The sequence below is a fragment of the Carcharodon carcharias genome, chromosome 12 (assembly GCF_017639515.1).
Source record: "Carcharodon carcharias isolate sCarCar2 chromosome 12, sCarCar2.pri, whole genome shotgun sequence".
NCBI classification, from domain to species: domain Eukaryota; kingdom Metazoa; phylum Chordata; class Chondrichthyes; order Lamniformes; family Lamnidae; genus Carcharodon; species Carcharodon carcharias.
In genome coordinates, this window is record NC_054478.1 from 149960807 (window position 1) to 149980137 (window position 19331).

The 19331-nt window shown below is 45.6% G+C and overlaps 1 protein-coding gene across 1 annotated transcript in view; it reads right to left on the reverse strand.

Moving 5' to 3' along the window:
- Nucleotides 1-846: 846 nt before the first annotated feature.
- s100b (S100 calcium binding protein, beta (neural)) overlaps nt 847-19331 on the reverse strand; it is a 43918-nt gene continuing 25433 nt past the window's right edge. Inside the window, exons 3-4 of the mRNA XM_041201178.1 lie at nt 10327-10495; nt 847-1143 (exon numbers count right to left, since the gene is read on the reverse strand). Of these exons, the coding sequence (XP_041057112.1) occupies nt 10349-10495 (147 nt within the window). The 3' untranslated portion in view covers nt 847-1143; nt 10327-10348. The remainder of the gene's footprint in view (nt 1144-10326; nt 10496-19331) is intronic.

Genomic DNA, 19331 nt, shown 5'->3' on the forward strand with positions numbered 1-19331 from the left:
GGATTTAAAGTCAGAAAAGTCTGTTTCCCGACACATCACCACCTCCAACTTGACCATTTCCCGGCTCTAACCGAAGCTGAAAGACGATCGGCTGATCAGCCTGATCCAAGGAGGTGGTTTGGGAATTTAAATATGATAATGATGCTGTGGGCCAGGCAACCGTTCGGGTTTTAAACTGTAACGGTTGTTGACTAGTTTTCCCGGGTGTCAGAGAAGCGGACAGCTTCATTGGGAAGGGGACTTGGTGGATTCAGGAGGGGAAGGAGGCCTTTATTCCGACCTCCTGGATCTAGGTGCTTGCCCACAGGCCCCTGTGATGACCAGGCCTCTGACCCCAGCATAAGGCCCCCGAGCACCCTCCCAATCCTAGGCCTCAGCCTCTCTCTCAGCATAACCAAGCACTGGCTTTCCCACTGGAATCAACAGCCCATGCGATCAATGCTGAGGAACATTTCCAGGTTCTAACAGCTGTCTGCAATGGCCATGTGCTCTCAGCTGAGGCAAGGGACCTTTTACTATGTTCGAGGTATTGTATAAGTGTAATTTGTTTGTTGGGAGAGGCAGCTTAATCCAGGGTCCAGGAAACGGGAGACTGCCAGGGATCCCACTCCCAACTATTCAGTGGCCACAGCTGGGAAGCGTGTGTGGGTAAGAATTACCAGACTGGGCACTGAAAAATTAGCCACCTGACACTTCATACTGGAGGTCAGCCAATGCTTAGAGAACCCAAACTCAGCGGGAATGAGCATCTTAGAAGAGAGCTGGAGTTAAAACAGCCAGGCAAAACTGTGTGCAGTTGTCCAATGTGACTAATTTTATTTATGGATCCATTACAAGCACGTTTAACCATTCACTGATCCAGCCTTTCATCTACGCTAAGAGACATTGTTAATCCTTTACTTGGTTAAACAAATCTAGGCATTCCACAACCTTTGTCACCCTGGATCGAGTTACATCGCTTTTGGAATTAGTGCTGCTCCATCAGTGTGTGTGGTTGAAACCCTGTGCGTTAGGCAAGATAATGGGCTTCTTCACAATTAAACGGAGGCGAAGGTTAGTTTGCAAGCGGCATGCCTGCCTGGAGCTGCTTATTACTTCTGCAGTGTCGGCAGTGCCCTGCTATGCTTTTAAGCTTCCAGTTCCCTGTGAAAGAAAAGTAGGTAAATAAACTCAAATAGTTTTAGACACCAAAATGAAACAAGATCTCCTTTGGGACTTTTTTTCTGGGAACCTAAGGATTTTGCTGCTCTGTAGTTCAAATGAGTGAGTTTACCGTAGATATACAGATAGACACTTTGGCCCGCTGGGTCCTCTTCAGCCTTTCTTTATTTAAAGAAATGAAGTTCAAGACCCCAAGGCTGACCATCTCCGCCCCTTTACTTGCTTCAACAATTGCAGGATTCTCGAGGGACACCACACTATTGGCTGCTGCTGGGGACCGAGGCACCAACCAACTTGGCCAAGTGGAGTTCTCAAGCTCGAGAGGTTTAAATCGACAGATCTTTTAACTTGGAGATAAAGGTGCTACCAACTGGGGCAACCCGTTCCCCTCGGTCTCTACATTCAGCACAATACCCCCCATTCCTGCCCTCGGTGAAATATCTATCAGACCTTCCACCATACATTACAGGCCTTTGACCTGTTAACTTTCTTAGCATGACATTTATCCTCAGGTGCCCAGAGTAATTGTATTCCACCACCTCCTTCCCCTTTTAACTCTGAATCCAGCTGTTCACAGTTTTTTTTCATCCAAAGGTTTTAAATGACTCAGTGTTAATCTGGGACTTCACTGTTCTGTTGGGAGAGGAAGTATCCTTTCTGAATCTTGCAAGAATCTTGTCCATTTAATACTCAGGTCTTACGGCTTGTTACTCACGGTCCCTGCTTAATAAACTGCTGGTGCCTACAGTATCGATTCTGCTCGATGTTTTAAAAACTCTCCCCATGTAGCTTTCTTCCCATGAAACCAGGGCTAATTTACTTCACAATTCACTATATTCTTATCCATGTGGAAATTAGTTTCGGGCACATTGCTCGTTTGTTAATGCTTTGGGTTGTGAAATGTAACCATTCCGACATCACATCTGGCTCACCGTAGTCACGTGGCTCTGACATGAGGCAAAGTCACCCTCGGCAGACGTTTCAATAGATCCCCTCAGAGTCAGACACTGGTGAAGAATGCTGTCCCGCATACATGAAACGGCTAAAACAATAATCGTAAGAAAGCTACCTCATCGCAAAGATCTAACTTTAATTAAATATGCATCAAAGACGATTCCAATAATCAGTCAGTGAGTCCCGCCTGAGTGCATATCTTCATCCATAAATCCAACTCCCGTTAAAAGTTCTTTGAGGGAAGGGCACAAGCGAGATCAGGAAGCGATTTGTCGTTCATCTGAGAGGTTGTAGTCAAATCTTTTCTTTCCAAGTGTGAGGTTCATCTCCGCAGCTTCCCCAACATGTGCAGCACCCTTTTGAGCAGAAAGGTGTCCACACCAAAGATCTGTGCAACTTTAGAATAACTTTTGCCAAAAGTCTTTGAGGCACATCTTACTGTTGCCCTCTTATACCCAGGACTTATTCTCTGTTTCTCTCTCTCTCTCTGATCCTTTTATTATTTTTCCTCAGTGTTTTGTCTGTTAGTTGTTCTTCCCAAGACTGCCCCATGTCCTACCTTCTCATCCCAGGCTGGTCCTCTTTGGGTCTTCCCTCCAGTTCTGTACTGGCACTTGACGGCTGGTCCACTCTACTTGCATTTCAGGGCCTCCATTTCCATATTTAAAGGGGACGCTCATCTGAAACAGGCTGACACTATGGGCAGCTGGCACACAGCCTCGCTTACAATGAAACCCTGCCACATCACCGCTGTGAGCTGACTGGTCAGGCCACACACTCATATTCTGAGGCTGTCATTGTCAAAGACATGTAGAATCAACCCCAAGGAATTTACGTCAAGAATCCAATAGCAAAATTCAACCTGGACCATAATTGTAAGGGAGTGATTAAGTTAGGTTACATTATTGTAACACAATGTGAATGTTATTTTCCTTTCGCCTATAGTGCACTGTAGCTCTGGCCAGTAAAATATTTTTGCTGTAACTGTTTAGCTCTGGGTTTTGCTCTTTAAGCACAGTAAGTAAGCTTTAAGAGTGCTTTGCTGCACAAATCACAGCAAGAACACTACAGCAAAATGGACGTCAATAGACATAGCTAGACAGGCCAGGGATTGGTGCCCTCACCTTGAGTACACATCAAACCCTAGGTACTTGACAATGGGGTCGATCTGATGTGATCTTGTGATCTGGGAGGGAGTTTGCATCTTTTTGGTTGGTCTCAGCTCTGAGGCATTTTCTTTTTGTGCTGAAGAGTTTGAGCAACCGTATTGAAAGCAAATTGACTAAAATTACTGTGGACTGCTCACTAGACAAGCTCACTTTCTCTGCCAGCTGTCTGGCTCATTCAGTTAATGAATAAATTGTTTACAGTGCTATCTGACGCAGTATCGGCGAGTACATGGCTGGCTATACTACACACCTGTGTTAATGAACTTTCCTGGCTTCTCAGGCCTGATTGATTTTGTTGAGAGGGTGTTGGTTACTGAACAGTATGTCTTACAGAAGTCTCCATCATCTTCTGTAGGTTAACTGTAAGTCTTGGTTAACTACCAGAACTATTTATGCACGTACAATAAAGGGTACAGGTTAGGAGCTGTCTCCATGCTTGGGTCTAGACAGATGGCTGCTCAACACCATACTGACCCTGGGTCTGGGTCATGTGCCGCCTTATATCACAGTGTGGATCATACTATACTTAGTCCCACCCATTAACCCTATATGTGCCAGACCCTTATGCTATAGGTTTCAAGCCTGGGTTACAATGAATAAGTAGTACAGAGGGTTAACAGATGGAATATGCTAGTCTATTCCAGATGATGATGTATCACTGACACCAGTATGTCATGCGTTAGATTCATGAGCGGTCAGAATCATGTCTAAGAGCAGCATGCCTTCTCTGTAACCTGTTTAGACGTAGTACTAATAAACAAATGTTAAGCAGGTACCAGAGTATGTCTACAGTCTGTCTAGGAACCAAGTACCACACCTAGAGCTCAAAACAGACAGACTAATCTCAGAACATGGTGGCAGCAGCAGAGACATCGATGTATAAAAAACACATCAGTGTTATAGCAGGAACTGCAGAGTGAAGAAACCTTTGAAAGCAGTTTGAAGAAATTTTGGCACAAGAACGAGGCACACTGGAGAGAGGTAACACTGTCTGTACCTACTGAGCAGCTCCTACCCTGGCTAATACAGAACTGGAGGGAAAACCCAAAGAGGACCAGCCTGGGATGAGAAGATAAGACATGGAGTACCCTTGGGAAGTAACAACCAACAGACAAAACGCTAACGAAAGTACTAAATGGAGAAACCTGCAACAATAAAGGATCAAACCAAGTGAGAGGGACAAATTATGACATAAGTAGAAGATGAAGTTCTCCAAGGCGTCAGTCCACCATGGATTTTGGCTCCATTCTTAAAGCCTTTGATACCTTTTTTAATCCACCATGTGACCCCATTATATAGCAGGTGGTTCAGTATGCAAAGAGACCTGAACTGCGAATGCCAAACTGGGCTATAATTTGTGGTGACTCAGAGGCTTCACATGACTCCGCAGATTGGGTAGCCCCTCAGGCAATAGCTCCACCCATACAAAAACCCTCCAAACAAACTGAAAGGGCGGAAAACTCGACGCCGCCGGCCGTTTTGAGATGCTTGCGATGTGGTGTCAAAACTCATGTTTGAAAGACCAAGACTGCCCAGCAGGAGGCTCTGAACATCCCCAGTGCGGCAAGACTGGGCATTTCAAACACTTCTGCAAATCCAGCCTTTTTGACCATCACGGACCAGTGAGTGTTTATAGTGGGCATTCCCACTAAGAAATGGAAGGTCCAGAGGATGATGACTCTACAGAATTCCAAGGGGGAGTAGATAGCCTTAATCCATGACGACTGGTCAGTTACAGTCCAAGTTCAAGGCTTCAATACTTCTTTTAACATTGACACTGGAGTGGCTGTTAACATATTAGCGATGACTAGCTTCAGCCGATGATCCTTTATCTATCAGTTTTCAAGTTAAAATCCAGGCAGCATGGACCTTCCAGTCAAAGACCGGGTTGTTGCTCCTCTTAGCCTCAAGGGGTGACATCGTTCATTCTCTCTACATTCTCCACAATCAACGTACGTCCTTATTGAGTGGCCATGTTGACATACTTCTAGGAATCTTAAAACCAGATGATGTTCATCATTTGAATGACACAATATTTCATGCAACAGGCTTCAACCTGTTTATTAGGAGCAGTGGGAAATGCAGACTTCAGAAGCTGACGACGTTTATACACTCAGCAATAAGTTCCTTATGTCACAGAGACACCATCCTCTAGACCAGGGGGCATAGATTTAAGGTGAGGGGCAGGAGGTTTAGAGGGGATGTGAGGAAGAACTTTTTCACCCAGAGGGTGGTGGGAATCTGGAACTCGCTGCCTGAAAGGGTGGGAGAGGCAGAAACCCTCATAACATTCAAGAAGTATTTGGATGTGCACTTGCGATGCCATGGTATACAAGGCTGTGGGCCTAGTGCTGGAAAATAGGATAAGGATAGCTAGGTACTTGTTTGACTGGCGCAGACTCGATGGGCTGAAGGGCCTTTTTCTGTGCTGTAAACCTCTATGACTCCAGACCCCAGGTGGAGTTTGGTGTATGAATCTCTCAGTTCTTTGTGAAGCAAGGCCAGAGAAAACAGATACAGTGGGCACTGCAGCAGGCGGTGACCATATCCATGAAGACCTGCTCGACCTGAATCTGGTCTTCCTAGAAAGCGGTGAGGAAGAATCCCTTGCAGCACTGAGTGAACTCCTGGAGATTGAGGCCCCAGAGGATGATTTATCCTTTCCCGTTGATGCATGTACCTTATGATGTTTCCGTGGTGTTTTTTAGAAGAATCAGTTGTGTTTTGTGGCTGAGCAGCATTCAGGCCTTAGTTCCACGGAATTTACTGATGCGTTGCTCACTATACCTTCTGTTGTTCATGAAGAGTCATCCACAGAGAGAACGTTTTTGCCAGAATCCATAGAGGATCACACTGCTAAAGAGTTGGGACCTCCCCAGGATGAACAGTGGGCACCCATTCTTCAGTCCCAGCTGAAAGTTTACTTCCCTCCAGAGCTGACAGTCAGCACAGAGGCTGTGGCAGAAGCCTCAGCACTTCTGAAGCTGCTGAACCCTGTACAGCAATCTTGCCTCTGACTAGACTGTCTACAGGAAATCCCTCTCATTACGGACGATGAGGCTGTTTTGTCCCCATCTCCTCCTCAACAATTGTTCCCATTGCCCAGAGTGCAGCAGCCTCTTACAGAGAGAAATGTGACTCTCTTCCCACTGCCCTCCCAGAAAATCATTGGGAAGTCGTCTCTTCTCCTTTTCCTGAACAGCCTTACAGGAATTTGGTTGTTTTTTTTTGTTCCCCCAAGTTCACTGAAATCTCAGATCTTCAACGGCTTTTCAGTCTCCGATACAGCAGTTGAGGATACAGCTGTGACCAGCCCTTCCTGGAGTTGAAGATGGTTCCTCTTCCGAAGCTTCTCCCCAGAGTCTTCCAAGAGAGCAGCACATCCCCCTGAGTGTCCTGCGTGCTTCCCTTCCAGTCCCTGAGGGTCCAAAGTTTCATTCTCTTCAGCGTTCTCTTTTAGGTCAGTCCTTCATTGCAAAGTCTTTGTTGTTTTTGCTGTTCAGTCATCCTGAAAGCCACACTCTGCTGTCAGTTTTGCTGGGAAGCAAAGATGATAAAGTGTTATCTTGTTCCGCTAATGATGACGATGCCTTACCAGATGTGGAAGAAATCCCTCATGTCCGCAAGACGTCTTCACTAAGGGCTGAGAATGCTGAAGGAGATTGAATCCGCTGGAACTGTGGGGAGGGGAAGAGCTGGAGTTGACTAGAATCTGCAGTTGTAAAAAGGGACTTGCAGAAATTTAATGTAGTTTCATGTTGTTGTTAAAAAGTAGGATAGCATCATCAGGGGGAGGTGTAGTATAAAGGGTTAACAGGTGGGATATACTCATGTATGACAGAGATGATCCTGTACCACCGACACTAGTTGGTCATGTGTTAGGCTCTTGACAGAGATTGGAATCGCGCCAAGGAACCACATGCTTACTCAGTAACCTGTTTGGGTGTAGCACGAATAAACAAGTGTTAAGCAGATACCAGAGTATGTCTACTGTCTGCCTAAGAACCAAGTCCCACACCTAGGGGAGAATGTTTAGCTCGGTGGGTGACCGTCCTGACATCATCGCGCACTCGCGCAATATTTCTGTCAGCGGGCGCGTGCCGGAGTTGGCAGCGCGCCCACCGACAATTAAAAGCCTATTAAGGCCATTAAAAATTTAACTGAGAGAACCTTACGGTTGGCAGGTGGGCAAAAAGGCCAAGCGGCCTTTGCACTTTAGGAAACCTCATCCACGGGTGGGATGAGGGTTCCAACAGCAAATAAAGATAAAATCAAAATTCTGAAATGTACTTAATACCATGTCCCTGCTCATGTGGCAGAGTCACATGAGGGGACATGTTTTATAACCTATTTTTATAATGTTTATTTTTTTTTTATTTTGAGAAATGTCCACCTCCCTGAGGCAGCTCTGTGGCTCAGGCAGGTTTTCCTGTGCAAATCTGCACCCATGCGTGAAGTTTGCACTCACCCTCCTCCTCCCCTATCCAGGCAGCGCTCAGCACTGCAGCTCGCGTTTCAGTCTGCGCTGGCCTTAATCGACCCATCAGCCTGAAATCACGGTCCAGCCCCCATCGCGGCCCGCTTCCCAAAATCCCGTCGAGCCCGTCCGACAAGGAAATATCCTCCCCCCTAGAGACTAAGACAAGAAGGACTCAAACACATAACCATAAGAACAAGTCCCTGTGAGAGAAAGCTTGGATAAACCAATCACTGAGCAGGTTCATGCTCGGCTGTTGGCTGCCACCCTTATCCTTCCTTTCCCAGAGGTGAAAGCTTACTGCAGAAACAGGAAACCTGAAATAAAAACAGAAAACGCTGGAAATATTCAGCAGGTCGGGCAGCATCTGTGGAGGGAGAAACAGGGTTAACGTTTCAGGTCGGTGACCTTTTCGTCAGAACTGTTTCACCTCTGGGATCTAGGTATGGATATTCTGCAGGAGGTTGGGATTAAACAGTCTCCTGTCTCTGCCAGCTGTGTGAGGCCTAAGTACAGAGTTCAAGATTGTCTACATGGCTCCAGACCCACAATCCGGCCTAAATTGGCACCAGCTTGGCAGCATGTTAAGCTGACCAGGTCAGTGACGCAGCAGAGAGCTGACTGAACAATCTCATCCAGAGCTCAGTGCCTTTGTCTGCCATTTTAAATCATTCCCCAATTATTTCCAACTCCCTGAACTATAAAAAAAAACAACCAGAAATACATTAGAGGAGAGAATGGCAAATGTTAAAAACCAAATCTTGAACAATAGGATCTGTGCTTATAACATAAGCAGAATGTTATGTACTTGGTATCATAAATTCCAAGCACCCCACAACCATTCAGAAGGGGTTTCGATTACTGAGGAGTCGCTGATTTTCATTGAACATTGAAGCCATTCCGCTTAAGTCTTTATTTTAATTTTCAACCCTTGCAAACAAGTAGAGACAATAAGCAGACAGATGTAGACTAATGGTTATATTATATAAATATCCATCTTTTGGTTAATATTGTGTATGGGGTAGAAGATACAAATGTTGAGAATTGAAAACTTTGCTCATCATATTATAAGCGTTCAGGTGAGGTCATTCTTGCCTCTGCATTCAAATCGCAGCCAAAGGCTTCAGTGTCTAATCTAGGCTGATATATTCCTGTGCAGTATTGAAGAACTGTTTCAATGCTGAATGCAGCATCATAATTCAGTGGTGATGCTCAGGTGCACGGTAAGAACGTGTGATACTATTTGAAGAGGAGCAGAGAGTTGTATTGGCCAGCATTATATTTCCAGTCAACGCTAACAGGAGCAGATTAATTAAATTGGTCATTCAGATTATTAATGTTTTTTATAACTTTGGCAAGCACAAGGTAGCAGATGGGCTTACAGACGATAATAATTGCAATTTATGCGAAGTATTTTGAGATGGCTTTGAGATTTGAGAAGGCACTCTATAACTTCAAGTTTGCTTTCATCCAATGTCCTGAAATACTTATGGATCTGATACAGCACAAGGTTAGATACCAAATCAAGCTCCATATACTCAACAAGCAGCCCAGCCTCACTTAGACCAGGGACTAGATGTAGAATAAAGCTTCCTTTGGACTACTCCAGCTACAGCTATCAATCAGAAAAGCAAATGGCATGTTGGCCTTTTATTGCAAAGGAATTGGAGTACAGAAATGAAGAGGCCTTGATACAATCGTACAGGGCTTCGGTTAGACCACATCTGGAATACTGTGTGCGGTTTTAGTCTCCACATTTAAGGAAGGATACAATTGCATTGGAGGCGATTCAACGAAGATTCACTAAATTGGTCCCTGGGATGAGAATTGTCCTATGATGAGAGGCCGAGCAACTTCCCTGGAGTTTGGACGAATGAGAAGTGATCTCGCTGAAACATACAAGATTATGAAGGGGCTTGACAGGGTAGATAGTGAGATGTTGCTCCCCCTGGCTGAGGGATCTAAAACATGGGGGCACAGCCTCAGGACAAGGGGCCGATCATTTCAAACTGAGCTGAGCAAAGATTTCTTCATACAGAGGATGGTGAATCTTTGGAATCCTCTGCCTGAGAGGATGTGTCATCATTGAGTACATTTAAAGCTGGGATAGGCAGGTATGGGGAGCAGGTGGAAAATTTGAATTGAAGCCAAGATTAGCCCTGACCATATTGAATAGTGGATCAGGTCGATGGGGTCATATGGTCTACTCCTCCTCCAGTTCCCTGTGGTTCTTGTGTCACATACAGCATGTGTTAGAAGCAACAGGAAGACCCCTCAATGCTGTCCCAACTCTGTTCCTTAAATCCACCTCCAAAAGCCATCTCCAACTAGAGCAGTATGTACCTCAATAAAAGTGCTGCTTTTCAAACTGAAAACAAACGTCATTGGCTGGCTCACGGATACCTGAATTTGTCTGGACCTGTGATCAGACTGAGGCTTGATGTATTTGGTAGATGATGCTCATGAATGATTCTTCTTGAGAACTCTATGTATAAATTAATCTGACTAACTTTGGCTTCTCACAAGCCACTAAAAGTGGAAGAGACGAAGGGACTGATAGCTTACATTGAGCCGCTGTGTGACCTGCTTACTCGTCTTCCTGGACAAAGAACTCGTGACAAGCCACAGTTGCCATGGCAATGAAAGCGACAAACTCCTGAAAATCACACTCTGCGTCACCGTCGGTGTCCAGGCTTTCCATCAGCTTGTCTAGGGTTTCTTGGTCTTTGATGTCCTGAAGGGTTTTTTTTGTGTGTGAAAAACAAAGCACAAACTTCAAAATGCAAGGCAGACGGATATAACACAGATCATCCTGCACACGCTTACCTTACAGGCTAAAGTCAAGCAGCTCAGCATTTGGGGGGAGGTGGGCGTGCAGTGGTAATGACACCGGACGTGTAATCCAGAGGTCCAGGCTAATGCCCTGGGGGTAAAAGCAATAAAACTGCTGGAAATCCAAAACAAAAACAAATCTCAGCAGCTCTGACAGCATCTGCGGAGAGGGATACAGTTGACATTTCGAGTCCGTATGACTCTTCAACAGAAGAGTTCTGTTGAAGGGTCAGACGGACTCGAAATGTTAACTGTGTTCCTCTCTCTGCAGACGCTGTCAGACCTGCTGAGATTCTTCAGATATTTTTATTTTTGTTTTGGTAACGCTCTGGGGACATGGGTTCAAATCCCACCATGGCAGCTGGTGGAATTTAAATTCAATTAATAAAATCTGGAATATGAAGCCACTCTCAGTGACGACAGCCATTGTTATTTTAAAAAACCCCATCTGGTTCACTAATGTCTTTTTAGGGAAGGAAATCTGTCTTTACCTGGTCAGGCCTAGTTGTGACTCCAGACCCACAGCAACGTAGAGCTCTCTGAAATGGCCTCGCCAGTCATTCAGTTCAAGGGCATTAGGGATGGACAATCAATGCTGGCCTTGCCACTGACCCCCTCCCCCACCCCCCAACATCCCAAGGATGGATAAATAAAACTTGAGCAACAGACCTGTAATATTTAACAACTCCAACGTGACATTTATTTCTCCAATTCTATTCATGACACATAAGCAGCTTTTTTTAAAAAAAAAATTCTCTTGCAAAAATATTCCTTGACTTTTCATGTAAACGTTTCAAAATCTGCCATTTTGCTTGAGCCAGTTGTTTGAAATAAGAGTCAAGCTAATCAATTCAAATGCAAACATCCTGTAGACTTGGCAAGAAGGCACTCTGGCCCCGCTCTGGGGAAGTTGTCTGAAGATGCAGAGAGAGTTGCTCAGCCCAAAAGAATTGCACAGACAATGAGAAAGAAAGAACATAAAGTACAATTCAGTGTGAGCATTTGTTATTTCCTGCTTGCGTGAGATAATCTTAAAATCTGCAGTAAAAATCTGCCACATGTCCCCACTGCTGGCTAATTATTCTTCCATTGTTTAATAAGTTTGGTTGACAATTAAAGCTGAGGCCATGGTTCAGTGAACTGTTTATTCTGCTATCTGCCAAACTCAGGGACAATTATGTCAAGGCATGTGAGTAAAATCAGCAAGCAGAGTTCAATGTCGGATGTAATTTATTTAATCCCTGGGCAGCTACAAATTTATTTAGCCATTTGAAAGCACTTTCCTTGGTATCAGAACAGAGGTTCATCTGCTGGAATGGTCAGCATCATTAACCAATTAAAATACCTGAAGTGAATGACACAAAGATTGGCCGGGTAGTTAACAGTGAGGTTGAGTGTCTTGGGCTCCAGGAAGATATAGACGGGATGGTCAAATGGGCAGATGACTGGCGGATGGAATTTAACCCTGAAAAGTGTGAGGTGATACACTTTGGAAGGAGTAATTTGACAAGGAAGTATTCAATGAATGGCATGACACTAGGAAGTTCTGAGGAACGAAGGGACCTTGGCGTGTGTGTCCATAGATCTCTGAAGGCGGAGGGACATTTAGTGGGGTGGTGAAAAAGGCATATGGGACACTTGCCTTTATCAGTCGAGGCATAGATTACAAAATAGGGAGGTGATGTTGGAGTTGTATAGAACCTTGGTGAGGCCACAGCTGGAGTACTGTGTGCAGTTCTGGTCGCCACATTATAGGAAGGATGTGATTGCACTGGAGGGGGTGCAGAGGAGATTCACCAGGATGTTGCCTGGGATGAAACATTGAAGTTATGAAGAGAGGTTGGGTAGACTTGGGTAGACTTGTTTTCATTGGAGCACAGAAGGCTGAGGGGTGACCTGATCGAGGTGTACAAGATTATGAGGGGCATGTACAGGATGGATAGGGAGCAGCTGTTCCCCTTAGTTGAAGGGTCAGTCACAAGGGGACATAACCTCAAGGTGAGGGGCAGGAGGTTTAGAAGGGGGTGTGTGGAAAAACATTTTTACCCAGAGGGTGGTGATGGTCTGGAATGCGCTGCCTGGGAGGGTGGTGGAGGCGGGTTGCCTCACATCCTTTAAAAAGTACCTGGATGAGTATTTGGCACTTCATAACGTTCAAGGCTATGGGCCAAGTGCTGGTAAATGGGATTAGGTAGGTAGGTCAGGTGTTTCTCACGTGTCGGTGCAGACCCGATGAGCCGAAGGGCCTCTTCTGCACTGTGTGATTCTGGTGCTTCCTCCTGAACTATTTTTTCTTGGCAGTGGTGATTTACTAATGCCTTCCACTCTCAGGGGAAGGTTTAGAAGGCAGGTCCCAAGTCTATCTCAGGCAGAACAGGAATCAAAACCCATACTGTTGAAATAGTCCCCAAAAACACAATCATTGCACTTAAAGGCTGGGCTGAGTACATTAGAGGCTTGTAACACAACTGAGTGGGTTTAAATGGCATTGTAGGTTTCAGGGGAAGTTTGTGATCACTACCTGAACCCTTGGGCCATTATGGCCCTTAACTCACTCCAATGCATATTGCACAGTACTTCCAGGTACTGAGCCAGAAGAGGTCAGATTCCACCTCTGACCCCTGTTGTTTTGTCACCAGTGGGACATCAATTTAAGGACTATCATTGGCATCACAGAGTCATAACTACAATGAAGGAGGCCATTTGGCCCATTGAGTCCATACCAGCTTCCCATGGAGTATTCCAGTCAGTTCCATTCCTTGCTCTATCTCCTTACCCCTGCAAGTTTATTTCCCTCAGCCTCCCATTCAATTCCTTTTGGAATCATTGGTCATCTCTGTTTCCACCACCCTCATGGGCAGTGAGATCCAGGGCAGTATAACATGCTGCATAAAAAAAGTTCTTCCCCAATTCCCCCTCAACCCCCTGCAACTCTTTCCCAAAACCTTAAATCTGTGTCCCCACCCCCATCTTTGTACCATCAGCCAAAGGGAACTGTTTCTCTTTGTATACCCTATCCAAACCTGTCACAATCTTGTACACCTCTATCAGATCTTCCCTCAAGATCCTTTCACTCCAAGGAGAACAACCCCAGCTTCTCCAGCCTCACCTTGTAGCTAAAACCCCCTCATCCCTGGAACCATTCTGGTAAATCTCCCCTGCACCCTCAGAAGGACCTTCACATCCTTTCTAAAATGTGGTGACCAGAACTGGGCACAATATTCTAGCTGTGGCCGAACCAGAAGCAGTCCATGTCCAAATGCTGCAAGACCTGGACAATATCCAGGCTTGGGCTGACAAGTGGCAAGTAACATTCGCACCAACATAAGTGTCAGGGAACAACCAACTCGAATGAGAGAGAGTCTAACCATTGCCCCTTGATGTTCAATGACGTTACCATCACTGAATCCCCCACTATCAATGCCCTGGTAGGTTACCATTGACCAGAAATTGAATTGGACTAGCCATATAAATACAGTGGCTTCAAGAGCAGGTCAGAGGCCGGGAATCCTGTGGTGAGTTACTCACCTCCTTACTCTCCAAATCCTGTCCACTGTCTACAAAGTCAGGAGTGTGATGGATTACTCTCCACTTGCCTGGATGAGTGCAGCTCCCACAACACTTAAGATGCTTGACACCATCCAGGACAAAGCAGCCCACTTGATTGGCACCCCATCCACAAACATTCACTCCCTCCACCACCGACACACAGTAGCAGCAGTGGGTACCATCTACAAGATGCATTGCAGGAATTCACCAAGGCTCCTTCGACAGCACTTTCCAAACCCACGACCACTACAATCTAGAAGGATAAGAGCAGCAGACACATGGGAACACCACCACCTGGAAGTTCCTCTCCAAGTCACTCATCATGCTGACTTGGAAATATATCTCTGTTCCTTCACTGTCGCTGGGTCAAAATCCTCCCTCCCTAACAGCACTGTGGGTGTACCTACACCACATGGACTGCAGCGGTTCAAGAAGGCAGCTCACCACCACCTTCTCAAGGGCAATTAGGGACGAGCAATAAATGCTGGCCCAGCCAGCGAAGCCCACATCCCATGAATGAATAAATAAAAAGAGCTTTATAACCTTCAACATAACCTTCCTGATTTTTTTTTTTACTCAACACCTCTATTTATGAAGCCCGAGTTTCCATGCGCTTTGATAACTATTCATCATTTCTGGGATGTGAAAGGGGGGAAACAAATCAACCAGGGTGCTCACCCCCGATCCCTATCCAATGACTGTTGCTGTGTTGGTGTTACATGCTGATAGAATGGGGTTTGGAACCCTGAAGGTATAATGGCCACATGTCACCCATGGAACGTAGGCATGGCTTGAGAGGATTGGCTATTGAGCTATAGCTCTATGAGTAGAACCTCAGAGAAGAGGGGATTAAAAACATATACGGAGACAGAATAATGAACACTTGATGGACAGAACTGCCCTCATTTTATTCCTGGTCATCTGTTTTTTTCTGGTATAATTAGTGGGTAGCTGAAGGCATTGACTATGCCAAGCCAGAGCATAAATGAAGTGTGATGGGGTAAAAATTGCTCGAAGTAACTATGACACTTGCAGGAAGTGTCAATACTGTTAACAAATTATAGATACATTTTCAATTTAGAAGTGGGTTTACTTTCAGTTGCTGGTGACCCTATTGAAGGCTGCTTAGTTTAGTTGGCTAGATGGCTAGTGTGAGGTTCAGTTCAGAGTGTGGTTCCTGTTCTGGCTGAGGCAGGCTTGGGCCCTGTCCCTGAGAGTGGAAGGTAATTGGCAAAGTACCTCTAACCAAAAACTACCAAAGGAGATGGCTCAGGATGAAGCATCAGTGGGTGGTGAGCTAAGGGCCAGCCTTTGGGTAGAGCACACACGGGATGGACTGACAAGCCTTAGCTGGCAGTGTTAATGTCCATGATCCCAATGATAATAATTACAATCCCAGCCTTAATCAAAAAGAGAGGTCCCAGTCCTGGGATGCACTGCTGCCTGTGCATTTTGTACGCCGAGTCAGTCACTCACAGGGCAGGATTTCTGGGTTATTGGGCGGGCACGATGGGCAAGCCCAGGAGCGGCCGGGAATCGGCCCACTGCCCGCGATCGACCCCTGACCCCCATTTCCAGCTGGCTGGCCAATTAACCGGCAGCCGGCGTGAAAGGCGCGCTGAAGGGCTCAGCGTGCCCGGGGTGGGGGTGGGGGGTGGGGTCGGGGGTGGGGGGAGGGTGAGCACTGAAGTCAGCGCAGGCGCTGGGGTGGGGGGTGGGGCACGCAATGAAAGCTCCCTGAAGACAGAGAGCTGCCTCAGCGAGCAGAAGGTCTTAAAACCATCAAATAAAGATTTTAAAATGCAGAAAACAATGTCCACCCACCAGACTCGCTCACCTAAACATATAGGTTATAAAAATCAAAAACAGAATTACCTGGAAAAACTCAGCAGGTCTGGCAGCATCGGCGGAGAAGAAAAGAGTTGACGTTTCCAGTCCTCATGACCCTTCGACAGAAGTTCTGTCGAAGGGTCATGAGGACTCGAAACGTCAACTCTTTTCTTCTCCGCCGATGCTGCCAGACCTGCTGAGTTTTTCCAGGTAATTCTGTTTTTGTTTTGGATTTCCAGCATCCGCAGTTTTTTTGTTTTTATCTCTAGGTTATAAAAATTCTGCCCAAATATATTTTTTTTGGTTCATATCAGAAACCTCATCCCACCCTTGGATGAGAGGGGGTGGGGGTGGGGGGGGGGTATCAGTGGGTACAGGCTGGGGTCGGGCTTGTCAACCCGGGAAAGAGGTGGGAGGTAGCTACAAGGGCTGCTTCGCGCTGAGGAGGGGCTGCTGTTTGAAAGGCCTACCTCAGTGCAGGGCGACCTGGTCCTAGTTAAAATAAAAACACAAAGGCCCCTCACATCCCCTCACCCTCCAAACAATCCCCATACCCCATCCATGCCACCGCGTGACCCCTATGCCAAGCTCTGCCCTCCTACCAATGCCCTATAGCCCCTCATGTGCCTTATGCCAAGCCCTGACCTTCCACCCACTCCCCAGGGCCCCTCATGCCCCTCATGACAAATTATGGCACTTCAATGCTCATTGACCCATTGTACATTGTATGGAACCAATGAAACCTATAGTGTAAACAAAATTAAGTAATTTATTCATAACTTTCTACTGTGTTGAAAATAATCATTTCACTACAAGTCAGTAAAAGTAGTCAATCATCCATATACCTTGAAGTATTACTAACAAAAACCAGAAACCCTTCAAACCACTTATCCTTGTGAATAAACATTGTGAAATTGACAGCAGAGATCAGACAGCTTGATCTATCAATCAAATAATGTTTCCCTGTAGGGCAGGTGTTTCAACAAGCTTAATGGTTGTCTGAGCCCTCAACTAAGCCTCATTATGTATGCTATTTTAACATGGCAGAAAGTTTTATGAATTACTTTTTTAAAGAGTTTTTTTTTTAAACACATTCTACTGTCACTATATGATTCATCAGTTCTACACAGTATGTAGTGGGTCAATGGGCATGTAAGTACCAAGTCTTGGCAGGGGGGCATGAGAGGCCATGGGGGTTGGGTGGAAGTGCAGAGTTTGGCAAAGGGGCATGAGGAAGACTTCCTGAATTTGTCTCTTAAAAGATCCTCTCATGCAGACCAGGGTCTACGACTCCTCTGAAGGGCTGTGACCCCATGAAAATTGCAGAGGGGTAGGACATGTCGATATTCACAATGGAGCCAGCCAGGTCTGGAGTGATGGATGTGGTTTTTTGACAGGAACAAGCCCATACCCCTTAAAGGCTCTCCTGAAAATCACTGAGTCCAGGGCTCAGTGAAAATCCCAGTCATTGACTTTGATCACTACCAGAAACTCCATTCTCTAGCCGCTCCTTCCTCTTCCTGGCCATTGTCGGAGGCTGAACCACTCTGCTCACAGCCATGGTTTTGCAATTGATCGAGATGAGATGCCAGTCATATATGTACTCCATCTCCAAGACCACCTATTTCCATCTCGCTAACATTGACCACCTCTGCTATGGCCTCAGCTCATCTGCTGCTGAAACCCTCATCTATGCCTTTCTTACCTCTAGACTTGACTATAGAAATGCTCTCCAGGCTGATCTCCCACCATTCACCCTCCTTAAACTTGAGACCATCGAAACTCTGCTGCCTGTACCCCAACTTGCACCAAGTCCCATTCACCTATCAACCCAACTCCTGCTGAACTACGTTGTCTCCTAGTTATGCAATGCCTCAATTTTAAAATTTCATTCTTGTTTTCCAAGCCCTGTATCCCTGTGCATCTGTATCCCTGTCATCTCCTCCAACCCCCCAACCCTTTAAGATATCAGAGCTCCTCTGATCTTTCAAACATCCCTGATTTTAATCGCTCCACCATTGATGTCCATGCCTCCAACTACTTTGACCCTAAGCTCTGGAATTCCCTCCCTACACCTCTTACCCCCTCTTCCCTTCACTTTCCTCCTCTAAGACACTCCTTAAAACCTAACTCTTTGACCAAGCTTTTTGTCAGCTGATCTAACATCTCCTCATACGGGCTCGGTGTCATATTTTGATAATATGCCTGTGAAGTATCTTGGAATGTATCATTATTTTAAAGAAGCTATGTAAATACAAGTTGGTGTTGTTGTTCATATACTTATAAACAGATTTTTAGAAATCACATGCTGTGTCAATGGCTCCCTGAACATATTTAATGAGTAGCTAAGAGATGATGACTAGGAAGGTTCAATGTTCAAATCCTAACTTGTGCTTATTTAGCTGATAGATACGGAGACTGCTAACAGAGTTCATTCCTGTCGAGTTATGGTGGTGAAATTCAACTAGCCGCGCTATTCTTCATTGTTATTTCAGTGATAACTGCTCCATCTACATAAATGTGCACTCTGGACCCTATTAATACCCCTATATTGCATTGTGGTTGACTGAGCTGCTCACACTCATTGCCCTTTGTCAGGGGGCTAAGACCCTGCTCTATATTGTTATGATATATATCAGCATGGCTAAGTTATAAAATCTTAAAAATACTGGGCATGACTCAAACAAAAGGAATGTTCTGAGAAGCTGATACCTCATTATCTCCAAAGAGGGGCTGATGGCCCCTGTGACTGTAAAGATCAAACCTAAGGGAATTGTACAAATGCCATCTACATGTCTAAGGCCCAAACAATGGAGGCTATCAGCCTGTGACCCTGAAACCTCTGTTGAAATTATTAGTGGTTGAAACATTACCAATCTCAAGAATCCAGACTAAAGAATATGCATCCTTTGTCCAAGCCACAGTGGAACAGTGGGAGTCACCTGATCCCCCTCCCTCAAGCTGCTGGAACCTGTAATATTGCCTTTGGGGAGCTGCAGAGCTCAGATTGCCATTTTCCATCAACCAAGCAGCAACTTAGAACAAGGGCTTGGTCCAGATGAATGCCTGGCCCCCATCTACACTGCTTCTACTGGGACCCCTGAGTCCTGTACCAGCACCTACAAGATTAATTCATCTCTATATGCCTATCTCATCGTGGGAGTCATCGCCACTGGAAAAGTTAATTATCCAGCATCAATCTTCAACCTGCCGACTCTGAATGAATACACCATTGGACTTTGAATCTGGGCTCTGGACTCACGTGGAACGATTATTCTTACCTTCTCTGTGGTCTTTACCTTGTAGCCCATCCTTTCCCTTATCCCTCTTCTATTGTATAAATGTGCCAGGGGCTACAT